The following is a 13,506-nucleotide window of genomic DNA, read 5'->3' as shown; positions in this document are numbered from 1 at the left end:
AGGATGCACTTGGTCGCAACGCATGACTTGAAGTTCCCAGATCATGGCATCCCTTCTCCTGACACTCCATATTCCCTCATGCTCTCTTGTCTTCCTGGAGGACCATTACTTCTTACCCTCTTCACCTGCAGAACTGCTCGTCCTTCAAGGATTTCCCTCCACAGTCATCTCTGGAATTTTCACCTGCCACTCTCAGCCAAACAAATGCTCCTTTCTCTGTTAAAATATTTGTTCATGTGTCTGCGGTTACTTGACTATAACCCCTGGTCTGTGAAGGACAGAACCTGTGTCCTATTTAGCTGTCTGCCTGCCTCCGGGCTGGCACAGTGCCAAGGTGGTGGTGCTTGAGGAAAGGTGAGATCAGCCCCCCTCCCAGGAGGGCAGCCTCGTTTTCCTAGTCAGCCAGCCTTGAACCTGGATTTTCACGGTTTGCACAGGACAACTTGGTTGTATGGAGTCATGGGGGTGGGAGGTTTAGACCCTAAACGTCAGGCTTCTTGAGAATTTTAAGGAAGGGATTGGACTTTTGGTGGGTGGAGTAAGAGCATGGATTAAGTGATGTAGCTGTAATGTAAGATATTTCAAGGAGGGATGTGGACTGCTTCCTCCTGGTGTCAGTGGTGTCAGAGAGAATGACGAAGATGCTGCCAACGTAGGGTCAGCAGGCTTTGACCAGTGACCAGAGGTTGCACTGAACCACTCACTGGCCCCTACTGGATAAGAAAGACTGCAGTTAAACAGCTCAGCTCAGACATCTCCTTTTTTTATTTTATTCCATTTTTAAAAACTTTGACTGCAATGGGTCTCTGTTGCAGCGTGTGGACTCAGTAGTTATGTTGCGTGGGTTTAGTTGTCCAACAGCACGTGGGATCTTAGTTCCCCTTAGTTCAGTTGCTTAGTCACGTCTGACTCTTTGCGACCCCATGGACTGAAACACACCAAGCTTCCCTATCCATCACCAGCTCCTGGAGCTTGCTCAAACTCATGTCCATTGAGTTGGTGATGCCATCCAACCATCTCATCCTCTGTCATCCCCTTCTCCTCCTGTCTTTGACCTTTCCCAGTATCAGGGTCTTTTCCAGTGAGTCAGTTCTTTGCATTAGGTGGCCAAATTATTGGAGCTTCAACTTCAGCATCAGTCCTTCCAATGAATATTCAGGACTGATTTCCTTTAGGATGGACTGGTTGGATCTCCTTGCTGTCCAAGGGACTCTCAAGAATCTTGTGCAACACCACAGTTCAAAAGCATCAATTCTTTAGCACTCAGCTTTCTTATGGTCCACCTCTCACATCCATACATGACTACTGGAAAAACCATAGCTTTGACTCTACGGACCTTTGTCAGTAAAGTAATGTCTCTGCTTTTTAATATTCTGTCTAGGTTGGTCATAGCTTTTCTTCCAAGAAGTAAGCATCTTTTAATTGCATGGCTGTAGTCACCATCTGCAGTGATTTTGGAGCCCGAGAAAAAGTCTGTCACTGTTTCCATTGTTTCCCCATCTATCTGCCATGAAGTGATGCCAAGATCTTTGGTTTTTGAATGTTGAGTTTTAAGCTAGCTTCTTCACTCTCCTCTTTCACTTTCATCAAGAGGCTCTTTAGTTCTTCTTCACTTTCTGTCATAAGGGTGGTATCATCTGCATATCTGAGGTTATGGATATTTCTCCAAGCAATCTTGATTACAGCTCGTGCTTCATCCATTCTGGCATTTCTCATGATGTACTCTGCATATAAGTTAAATAAGCAGGGTGACAATATACAGCATTGACGTACTCCTTTCCCAATTTGGAACCAGTCTGTTGTTCTATGTCCAGTTCTAACTATTGCTTCTTGACCTGCATACAGATTTATCAGGAGGCAGGTAAGGTGGTGGTCTGGTATTCCCATTTCTTTAAAAGTTTTCCAGTTTGTTGTGATCCACACAGTCAAAGGCTTTAGTGTAGTCAATGAAGCAGATGTTTTTCTGGAATTCTCTTGCTTTTTCTATGATCCAGCGGATGTTGGCAATTTGATCTCTGGTTCCTCTGCCTTTTCTAAATCCAGCTTGAACATCTGAAGTTCTGGGTTCATGTACTGTTGAAGCCTAGCTTGAAGAATTTTGAGCATTACTTTGCTAGTGTGTGAAATGAGTGCAATTGCGCGGTAGTTTGAACATTCTTTGGTATTGCCTTTCTTTGGGACTGGAATGAAAACTGACCTTTTCCAGTCCTGTGGCCACTGCTGAGTTTTCCAAATTTGCTGGCAAGTTGAGTGCAGCATTTTAACAGCATCATCTTTTAGGATTTGAAATAGCCCAACTTGAATCCCATCACCTCCACTAGCTTTGTTTGTAGTGATGCTTCCATCACCTCCACTAGCTTTGTTTGTAGTGATGCTTCCTAAGGCCCACTTGACTTCACACTCCAGGATATCTGGTTCTGGGTGAGTGCTCACACCGTCGTGGTTATCTGGCTCATTAAAATCTCTTCTGTATACTTCTGTGTATTCTTGCCACCTCTTCTTAATATCTTCTGCTTCTGTTAGGTCCATACCATTTCTGTCCTTTATTGTGTCCATCTTTGCATGAAATGTTCCCTTGGTATCTCTCATTTTCTTGACGAGATCTCTAGTCTTTCCCATTCTATTGTTTTTTTCTTTCTTTGCATTGATCACTTAGGAAGACTTTCTTATCTCTCCTCGATATTCTTTGGAATTCTGTATTCAGATGGGTATATCTTGCCTGGAGAATCCCTTGGACAGAGGAGCCTTGTGGGCTACAGTCCATGGGGTCACAGAGTCAGACATGACTGAGCAACTGATACACACATAGACACACACACCTTTCCTTTTCTTCTTTGCCTTTCACTTCTCTTCTTTTCTCAGCTATTTGTAAAGCTTCCTCAGACAACCATTTTGTCCTTTTGCATTTCTTTTTCTTGGGGATGGTTTTGATCACTGCCTCCTGTACAATGTTACAAACCTCCATCCATAGTTCTTCAGGCACTCTATCACATCTAATCCCTTGAATCTATTTGTCACTTCCACTGTATAATCATAAGGGATTTGATTTAGGTCATACTTGAATGGTCTAGTGGTTTTCCCTACTCTCTTCAATTTGTGGCTGTATTCTGCAATAAGGAGTTCATGATCTGAGCCACAGTCAGCTCCAGGTCTTGTTGTTGCTGACTGTATAGAGCTTCTCCATCTTCGGCTTCAAAGAATATAATCAATCTGATTTCGATATTGACCTTCTGGTAACATCCATGTGTAGAGTTGTCTCATGTTGTTGGAAGAGGGTGTTTGCTATGACCAGTGCATTCTCTTGTCAAAACTCTGTTAGCCTTTGCCCTGCTTCATTTTGTACTCCAAGGGCAAACTTACCTGTTACTCCAGGTATCTCTTGACTTCCTACTTTTGCATTCCAGTCCCCTATGATGGAAAGGACATCTTTTTTGGTGTTAGTTCTACAAAGTCTTGTAGGTCTTCATAGAACCATTCAGCTTCAGCTTCTTCAACATTAGTGGTTGGGGCATAGACTTGGATTACTGTGATATTGAATGGTTTGCCTTGGAAATGAACAGAGATCATTCTGTCATTTTTGAGATTGCACCCAAGTGCTTCATTTCAGACTCTTTTGTTGACTATGAGGGCTACTCTGTTTCTTCTAAGGCATTCTTGCCCACAGTAGTAGATATAATGGTCATCTGAATTAAATTCACCCATTCTGGTCCATTTTAGTTCACTGATTCCTAAAATGTCAATGTTCACTCTTGCCATCTCCTGTTTGACCACTTCCAATTTACCTTGATTCATGGACCTAACATTCCAGATTCCTACACAATATTGTTCTTGACAGCATCAGACTTAACCTCTATCACCAGTCACATCCACAACCAGGCGTTGTTTTCGCTTTGGCTTAGCCTCTTCATTCTTTCTGGAGCTATTTCTGCACTCTTCTCTGGTAGCAAATTGGGCACCTACCAACCTGGCAAGTTCATCTTTCAGTGTCGTAACATTTTGCCTTTTCATATAACAGTTCCCCTATATGGGATCAAACCTGCGTCATCTGCATTGGGAGGTGGATTCTTAACCACTGGACCACCAGGGAATTCCTCAGGTGCCCTTCATATGGGCTTCTCATCTTATCCCTGGCACTTCCCCTTCCCCTTTCTGAGAAATATGGCTTTGTTTCTGGGCCTTTATTCTGCCAATCATGAGGGGTGATGGGATGAGCAGGAAAATAGGGGAGGCTAGTTAGATTTATCCTTAGAGAGAAAAGTAAGTATGAGAAGGTTAACAGCTGAGCCTGAAGGAGTTTGGAAGATGTGGAATGGGGCAGGGGCATCGGGCAGCAGCTATCTTGTTTGAAAGATTGGCAGAGTTAAAGAAGATTTCAAGAAGTTTCACTGTGGATTGGGTGTCATCTCCTGGTTCCCCTTCCCTGTAACTGCCACCTTTTCCAATGTCCTAATGTTGTGAAGAAAACAGCAGTAGAGATGGATATCCTTTTCTTCTGGATATCAGGCTATTTTTTGAATGGGACACCATATGTAGAAGTGATGGTAGGACCAGCTTTAGACAAATGAAACACTTGTTGCACATGGAAGGAGTGTTTTGTGTCTTGTTCTTCAACTTGTCCTCCAGCCCCACAACCTAGTGGTGTGCCAGCATACCAAGAGATGCCCCCATGAATGTTTGTTGAAAACCCTGGAGCAGGTCAAAGACAGCCAGGCTGGAAGTGGAAGCAGCAGTGGAGGAAGGCCCTCTGGGCTGGGATTACCTTTGCACCTGAATGAGGGGCAGTCACACTGCAATGCCAACGCACACCGGAAGCAAGGTGGGCAAGGGGAGAGCCCAGAATGCCTTGTGGAGCCTGGAGGAGAGGCCGGGGGTGAGGGTGCAGTGGTTCTCAGCCAGGGAGGGGTTTCTGTGAGCCTGAATCACTTGTGTAAAGTTTTCAAACCTCACACTCACCCCAAGACTAAGGCACCCTCCTAGAATCTCGAGAGGTGGGGGAAGGGAGAGGTAAGGACACAGCTCAGATGCATCCGAGGGGTCCTTCCCCTCCTCCCCACGCCTACACCCACTAGATAACACTCCAAAGTCAGGACCCTGGGTTTGAGAGCAATCTATTTATGCTTTCTCTATCTCCTCTTGAAAAGAGAGAGAGGTTTTTTTTGTACTTACCTCATGTGTGAGTAGATGAGATAATGCATGTGAAATGCCTGGGACTCCTTCAGCACTCAAACAATCACGGGCACTAATTATTATCGTTGCTATTAGTGGCATTTTCCCTTCCCAAACGCAAAAAGGAAGAATGAAAAGACTTCAGGGGCCCCATCATGGGAGGCAGGAGGTGCAGAGGTGCAGTGAGGGATGGGATGGAGGGAGGAGGGAGGAGAGGGGAGGTTGTGGGTGGGTAGGACTCTGGGGGTGGTGGTGGGAGCAGGTGGTGGGAGCAGGTGGAGCTGGCTGAGTTGTTGGGCTTTTTCTGCCACCTAATGGCTGCTCTGGGCTAGGCCACCCAGCTGTCCTCTCCGGTCTGGGTGATGGTGGGGGGAGGTTGGGCTAAGATATCCTGAACGCAGTTTCAGCAATCCTCTCCTGCTGCCCCCATTTAATATGCGCTGTCCCCTTGGGGACCCTGGCCGGTGACCCATCCTTCCCATGGCCCTGGAGGGTGGGACAAGCCCCTTTTCTCCAGGTGGAAGAGGGGGAAGCCTTTGTTCTCTTGGCTCCCAGACAGAGTGGGGAGCTGAGGCAGACACCCAGTGAGGTGGGGGGGCACCTCCCACCCCACCCCCACTGGCTTGATGGTTGCTAATGGTACATCTGCCACATGGGGAGGCCAGGGTCTCCTGGCATTGGGGACCCAGGCCTGGATCACTGTCTGCCTTGGGATTTTCTTTAATTCTATAAAAATGTACTACTTTGTGCAGGGCCTGGGTGAGATTCTCCTGGGCCTTCCCATCCCACATTCTCTGGAGGATTCTGCCCTTTGTCTCCAGGCAGGAAGGGGACACTGAGGCTTGCAGCCCCAGGCCTGCTGGTGAAGGGCCCAATGGGGGCTTCCGAGTCAACTTGCTGTCTGGGTCTCTTGTCATCTCCCGCCCCTTGTGGAATGATGTCCTTGTTGCATCATGTCTGCCTCCTGTATTGAAGGCAGCTGTGACTCTTTGGGGTGGAGTCTGACCCTGGGTGTGGGGCTTCAGGAGGCAGCCAGAAGCCACAGGAAGGAGTCACATGTTGGGCAGGGAACCAGAGTCCAGCATCCATAGGGCCCTTGCCTCTGCCTTGCTGCTCCCACTCTCCCCACCCCCCCAACACCCACTTTTCCCTCTCAGGGCCTTGTAGCCTCAGCTGCACCAGGCCAGGATTGCATCATTCTTGGCTTTGTTTGCAGAGCAGCAGGTGGAAGAGTGAGGCCCCCCCGCCCACCCCCACCGCTCCCCTTCCCTCTCATCTCCTGCTCTCTCTTGGGTACTCCTCCTCCTTCCTCTCTTCTCAGGCCCCTGGCACCCAGGGATTGTCTGCCTTACCTGGTGACTCTCAGCTCCCTTTCCGCTCCTTCTGCTCCCCAGGGAGCCCCAGAGGCTGCTGAGGCAAAGAGAAGGAGGCTGGGGGGGGGGAGGGATCAGCACCAGGCTGGAAACCGCCCTTCATTTCTGTTCCTCCACCCAGCTCAAGGCAGGTGCCACCTTCAAAAGAAGCACCTGGTTGTAGACAGCATTTGGCCTCCCAGAACTTGGGAACAAGGTCAAAAATTGTCACCGGCTGAACTAAGGCTAATAATAATCGACATGAGATGAATTCATTCAGCTCTTTGTAGAAGGTACTTAACTTTTATTGATCATTTATGGGGCCTTCAGGGGACCGAGCATTTTATACTCCCATCTCATGTAATCTTTCATCGACCCCATGATGTGGAAGCTGGAGCTCAGAGAGGTGAGATTACCTGCCGGAGACCACAGGGCTACTGAAGAGCAGACCCGGGACTGGAATCTTGGTCTGCTTCCCCCCAGCCTGACTTCTCAACGAGATGGAAAGGAGGACGCTGACCAGACTTGGACATTTTTTTTTACCCCCTAAAAGGAGGTTTTTGCCCAAGACACTCTTCAAGAGATAAGACAGTCCTTTTTTTAATCTTATGAAGCAGATAAAATAAGACAACCTGAGCTGGGCCCCCCGCTCCCCACCGCCCCTCCCTCCCCGCCCTCAGGTACTGCTGTTGTTGAAGGTTCTGAACCATGTCCAGTGTAGAAACAGGAATCGGAGTAGGAGCTTGTCAGAGATCCATTCTGCCAGACAAGAGGGAGGCCTGCACATGTGGACCCCGGAGGCTGGGGCAGAGACAGTCGGCAGTATCATCCCTTCGCTTCAGTGCACTGGCATGCTCTGTTTGTGAAGCTTCCTGTAGTGCTCAGGGTCCATTGATAAAATAGCTTTGGTGTCTAGCAATCTAGACACCAAGACTTTGGCCAGTAGGAGTCCACTCTTTAGGGCCATATCAGCATCTTTGGGGACAGACTGTTCTCAACCTTGCAAAGCCCAAGCCCAGAACTTAGGCCTGGCCAAGCAACAGTTGTTTCGGAGGCCAGCATGGGCGGCTGCTGACGCTGGGCCATCTCCTCCGCCTCCTAGTTTTTACTTCCAGTGGCTACTTCAGCCCTGAAAGAGAACCAGAGGGCTCTGGGAAGAATGGAGCCTGCCTTCCACAGCCTAGGGCCCAGCTCCACCACAGCCTGGGAGAGGCCAGGTCAGGGTCTGGGGGATATGCTTCTCTGTCTCCCATCTCTTTAGCCCAAGACAGACTCCATTTGAAGGGACAAAGGGCCCCATTGACCCCATAGCCTTGTGACCTCACCAAGTCTGTCCCTCCCTTCTCCTGGCAGCCGGCAGGGCACTCACTCTGGTAGCAGACAGGGCCACGAGGCCGCTGAGAGGGCATGGCTGGGAAGACAAGAGAGTCTGCTGCCAGCTGGGTGGGGCAGACTGGGAGTGTGTGGGCAGTGCCCCCCAGATCCCCAAGAGGAGGGGAGGCCGGGGATGAAGTTCTGCCGGGACTCCTGGCTGCAGTCCCAGGAGCAAAGCAGCAAATGCTCTGCAAGGTCAAAGCATGGGAGGGCAGGGGGAGTCCAACCCCAGCCCCAAACTGGGCTGCCCAGGGGGCTCAGGGCCTCCCCAGCCTGCATTCCTGAATTCCTCCCCTTAGCATGCCCCCTACACCCAGCCTATAAAGCCCCCTTTGTCTGGGCCCACTGAGGATCTTAACTCTCCCCATCTCAGCTTCCAGCCCTCTGCTCCCTCACCCCCTGGTGCTAACAAAGAGGCCAGGGTGCAGTGGCAAGCGTGCAATCCCCTTCATGCCTCCCGGCACTGGACCAGGGGTGTTGGGCCGCCAGCCCCTGGACACCGATGCCCCAGCCCCACTGCCCGCCTCAGGGCAGGTTAATTCCCACCCCTGTCCACCCAGGACTCCGCAGTCCTGTCCTGGGCAGCATGCCTGCCTCTCACATGCCTGCACACGTGATAGCCCCTTGGTGTGGCCCTGCCCTCACAGGGGCAGGAGAGAGGGGCAGCAGGTAGTCATGAGCCACCCCTGATGGGGTAGGGGGGTTTCAGTGTGGGAGGCAGTCTTTTTGCCACCTCCTTGGCTTTCACCAGAGTTGGTGGCTCCACTGTCCACAAGGCAGGTCCCCAACTGGCATCTGGAGCTTCAGATCACCCTTCTTTGGCAGTAGACAAACAGTTCAGCTCCTCCTTCTGCTTGGCACATGCCTGGGGCAGGGAACACGGTAGGCGGCAGGAATCTCCATTCCTGTTCCCGACACCCACCCAAGGGCCTCAGAACACATGTGAAGAGACCCAACAGGGAGTGGCCCCTCCCCATCAGCTCCTGACCTCCTGGGGTCACAAGGCTCAGACCTCTGCTCATCAGGGTGGGGTGTCCCTGTGGTCCAGGCTCTATGGTTATCTCTCTGGCCTGCTCTTGGGCAATCACCGTGGTCTGGGCGAGGGGGTCAGCTCTGTCATCAAGCTGCTTGTGACCTTGGGCCAGCCCCTCCTGAGGCCTCTGTAAAATAAGGGGTGGGGCCCTTTCGACTCTGATAACCTCAGAAATGAGGAGAGGGGCTTCCCTTGGAGACGATCTTCTCTGGACTAACAGTGCCCCCAGGACAGGCAGAACAGGAGAAGCTGGCAGGGATGCGCCCCTGGATGTGTGAGGAGTGTGTGAGGAGTGTGTGTGTGTGTGTGTGTGTGTGTGTGTGTGTGTGTGTGTGCGCGCGCGCGCGCGCGGTGCCTCTACCCGCGGGTGGGGTGTGGAGGGAGGGGACGGAGGGGCGGGGCCTGCGGGCGGGGTCTGAGTGGCGGACTCCAGGCGCTCCTCGCGCGCGGCGGTGGCCGGGTGCGGGTGCTGCACCACCGACTGGGCGCATGGAGGGGCCGCCGCCCACTGCGCCCCACCAGGCTGGCTCGGCGAGGACCGCATAGCTGGCGGCAGCATGGAGCAGGTCAGCGGGTGCGGGCCCGGGGCTCGGGTGCGTGTCTTGGGGGGAAGGGGGGGCGGGAGGACTGGCTGAGGGTGGGCGCGCCGAGAAGGAGCGGGGCCGCCACGGCGGGAGGGGTTTGGGGCTCTGGAGCTCCGGGCGGGGCCAGAACTCTGGGGAGGGGATACGGCTGGTGTGACATAGAGCTGGTGCGCGCGCGCGCGCACACACACACTCACACACGAGTACTCTCCCACCACTGACACAGAGGGAGGCTTTCACCGAGGGCTCACACGCTCCCTCGTTCCCCATCCTTGCTACAGAAGGAGAACATTTAGAAGCTCCCCTCCCGCTCGATAAGGTCCCGGCGCCCCGTTCCAGGATCCTAGCAAGCTCTGCATAATAAGGAGTGACAGAGGTGGGGATGGCTCTCCCAGGGCATGTAACTACCGCTGACCCTCCCGACCTTGTCCCCTCCCCACCGTGGGACCTCACGATACAACCATCCCCTCCCCCCTTGCACATCAAGGGGCTTCTCGCTGCCAGGCTCCCCCTCCAGTCCCAGTTACAGCAGCTGCAGCAGCTGCTGCCACCATTTCATGGCAGTGAAAAGATGGGGTGGGCTGGGCAGCTTGTCCGCATGCCCCCCAAATACAGACAAGCCGCCCCAGCCAGGCCCTGGGTGGCTTCCTTTCACACAGTCTCCATCAGAGGGGTCCCGGTGATGGCCCCCTTAGGTCAGAGCACCTCACCCCCTCCACAGAGCTCAGTAAATCCTGGACAAGAAGGGCTGGTCCCCTTAAGTGAGTGGGAGGGGCCCTCTATCCTGACTTGCTGCCCCCAGTTCTAAGAGGGGCAGCATCCTGAGGTGGGCTGGAGGGAGGGGGTTGCCTTGCTCCCTTCCTGGTCACAACTTGGTGAGAGGTCTTGGGGTGGGGTCTGGAGTGGAAAGGTTTTCTGCTCCTGCGTGTGCCTTTACGTGTCCATGCTTCCAGGCTCAGCTTAAAGCTGTGTCTGGGGCCTGGGCTCTGAGACCCCTCCCCTCTGTGGCAGAGGGGCTCTTGGGTTGCCTATGATGGTGGTGAGAAGGGGCATGGAGGGGTGGAGGATGAGGAGTCAGGGGATGGGGTGATCCTCAATTCTGGGGGTTGGAGGGAGGCTCTGAGGAGTCATGAAGACTCTCAGCATCTTCCCTGGGCTGGGTGTTATGTGTGGGGAGGGCTGTGGGCTGGTCTAGTCTCCAGGCCTGCTGGGCATCTTGGCTGTTAATTTAAATCGCCCATGGCAGCTCCCTGGAGCACCAGGCCTGGCAGGGGTCCATTTGTCATTCTCTGCTGTTGTCGTTACTGACTCTACCTTCAACTCCACTCTGAGCACAAAAAAGCAGGGGTTGAGGGGGACAGGACTAAGTGCCACTGAATTGCTCGCGTTAAACTAGTTAAATTTATGTTATGTGAATTTCATCTCCATTTCTTTTTTTTAAAGAAAGGAGAGGTAGGGCTAGGGAACACCACTGCTTTCTGCCTGGAGGACCCTAAACACATCTCAGTGGGCCTGTAGCTCAGTCTGAGCTGCTCCTCCATTTGCCTTTTGTACTTCTTCTGGGGGTCAGGTGCTTTCCATTCCCAGAGGCAGAGCCTGTCTCTCCTGTGCCCTGGCATTGTGGAAGGGAGGACAGAACACGGAGGAGAGTCAGGACATCAAAGGGGCACTGGGAGCCCTTGGACATCTGTCCTCTCCGGGCTGCCACAAAATCCCTGCCAGCTTTGCTGAGCAGTGGCTTTCCAGTCCTTTCTAGGTGTCCTAAAACAGCCCTGCTGAGAAGCACAGCAGGCAGCCTGTCCCCTGGACGGTGACACACCCTCCCCCCCATCCCACAAGGGGACTCTGACGATCAACACAACCGTGGAGGTGCCCACGCTGATGTCAGCGCCTGGAGGCAGCCGCGGCCCTGCCAGCCCTGTGGGTGTCGCCAGCTTCCTGAATGTGTCAGAAGCATGGGGTGTATGGGGTGCTTCTGAAATCAGAGCTTCTTTCACCACCCTAGGGGAAGCTCCTATTTTAAGTTTCCCATGTGCAGAGCCCTCTTGTAAAGCAAAGAATCCTTTTATAGTGCAAGGACCGCCCTGATGTGTCTGTTTGGTATGTGTGGATTTTGGCATGGAGGGTTTCCTTAAAGGGGAGCATGCCTGGAATCTCTCACAGGGGCTGGAATGGCTGGGTGGAGTGAGTGCCAGGACAGAGGGGTTTGCCCCTCTGTGGTCAGTGCCCTGCCCCTCTTTTTCTCCATTTAATTCCCCTCACTCCCTCCCTGGGCTGGCTTGGCGCCAGACAGAGGAGAGGGGAGCAGCTGCCGGGGATTTCCAGAGCTTCCAGGGGGAGGTGGAAGCCACCCCTCCCCACCTCCTTTCGCCGCTCCCCTCCGTTCCTCTCCTACCGCCATCTCTTCCCTGCTTCTGCATTCCCCTCTTCTCTCCTCTTCTCACCACCCCTCATCCTCCCAGAAGGGCAGAGAGACTGGGAGGAGAGTGGAGCAAATCCTGCTCCATTCAGGGATGTGCACAGGCCAGGTAATGTGAAGCAGGGTACAGGTGGCCTGTGGCAGAAGCAGGGATGCAGGCCAGTTGCTGGCAGCAGTTAAAAGCCCTCACCTAGAACCATGAATTTAGCATCCTGGAGCTAAAAGGGACAACCTGGCCTAGCTCCTCCCAGAGGTATCGTGCTTGGTAGAAAGAGTAAGGGTTCAGCATCAGACTTCAGCAAATTATTTATCCTCTCTGAGCCTGTTTCTTCATTATAGAGTGAAGCTAATAATACCTACCTTATAGTGTTGTCATGGGGAGTCATGTTGGTAAAGAAATAATGTTTGCAAAGAGCTTTGCACATAGTAGATGCTCAACATACTTCAACTCCATTCCTCTCCATCTTGGTGTTTTCAGGCCCCTGCTAGGTGATGTCACAATCTTCATCAGTTGTCTCTTAGCTTTGCACACACACTCACACACACACACACAGTCCTCACCACCAGGTCAACTGCCTGGTGTGAGCCTGTGGGGCTGAGACCCCAACCCAGGGCCAAACTATGACATAGGTTTTCCAACATGATTCCCCAGGGTGGGGGGGTGCTGCCAGTTGAGAGTGGCAGGCGTGGGTGTCTTTTGACCACCCCTGACCTGATGACCTGATACTAGGGTTCACGGGGTGTGGCTTGCTCGCTCTGCTGCCGGCCCAGGGAAGCAGCCACCTCTCTCTCCACCAGGGCCAGAGGTCCAGAAGTTGCTGGACTGGGGCCCCAGCTGTTTGGCAGGTTGCCAATGCCTCTCAGCCCTTGCCTGGCCAGAGAGCTGTACCTCCCTCCTCAAGTTGTTTCAGATAATGGGATCCCTCTTGTCCAGGATTCCTAAGGGACCTGGCAGCAGGGATGAAGGTGAGGACTGGCATGGTCTCAAGTGGACTGAGGCCCTACCCTAAAAGGGGCTTGATGAGGCCCTACCCGTTCAAGGGGCTTGATGAGGTCTGAGGTCCCCTCTCTAGGATGCCTGGGGCTCTGCCAGAGTGGGGCCCCCCACCCTTCCCCAGATCTCCACCTTCAGGCCTCCTTTCCCTGCCACCTGTCTGTTACCGGCCTTCAAGGTCTAAGCCAAACACTACCTCCCAAGGCCCCTGCCTTCTCCCCCTCATTATGGAAGCCTCCCTCTTTTTTTGTCCAGTGCTCTGTTTGTAGCACCATCACAGCACCATCCCAGCCACCTTTGCTGTGCTTGTTGCCCTCCCTGGAAAATGAGCTCTTTGAGGATAAACACATCACCTGATTCATTCCCTGCTATCCCACACAGCAGTTTGCATGTAGCCAGAGCTCAATAAATGTCTTTGAACTTGACTGGACTGGGCCACCGCCTTCTTTTTTTTAATTAATATTTTTATGTATTTGGCTGTGCCAGGATCTTCATTGCGGCATGCAGGATCTTTAGTTGTGGTATGTAGACTCTTAATTTGTGGCATGAGGGATCTATTAATAGTTCCCCCATCAGGGATTGAA

At 52.5% G+C, this 13,506-nt stretch overlaps 1 protein-coding gene across 2 annotated transcripts in view; it reads left to right on the top strand.

Annotated features, from left to right (window-relative positions):
• The first annotated feature begins 9,317 nt into the window (after positions 1 to 9,317).
• ARHGAP23 (Rho GTPase activating protein 23) overlaps positions 9,318 to 13,506 on the top strand; it is an 82,943-nt gene continuing 78,754 nt past the window's right edge. Inside the window, exon 1 of one of the 2 annotated variants that reach the window (XM_081582318.1) lies at positions 9,318 to 9,491. In XM_081582318.1, the coding sequence (XP_081438444.1) occupies positions 9,483 to 9,491 (9 nt within the window). In that variant the 5' untranslated portion in view covers positions 9,318 to 9,482. The remainder of the gene's footprint in view (positions 9,492 to 13,506) is intronic. The other variant, XM_081582317.1, reaches the window with a different exon arrangement.

Source organism: Giraffa tippelskirchi, chromosome 3 (genome assembly GCF_054371585.1).
Source record: "Giraffa tippelskirchi isolate mGirTip1 chromosome 3, T2T-mGirTip1v1.2.pri, whole genome shotgun sequence".
Taxonomy (NCBI): Eukaryota; Metazoa; Chordata; class Mammalia; order Artiodactyla; family Giraffidae; genus Giraffa; species Giraffa tippelskirchi.
Note: the sequence above shows the minus strand (reverse complement) of the source record. Positions and strands in the feature narration are given on the sequence as shown.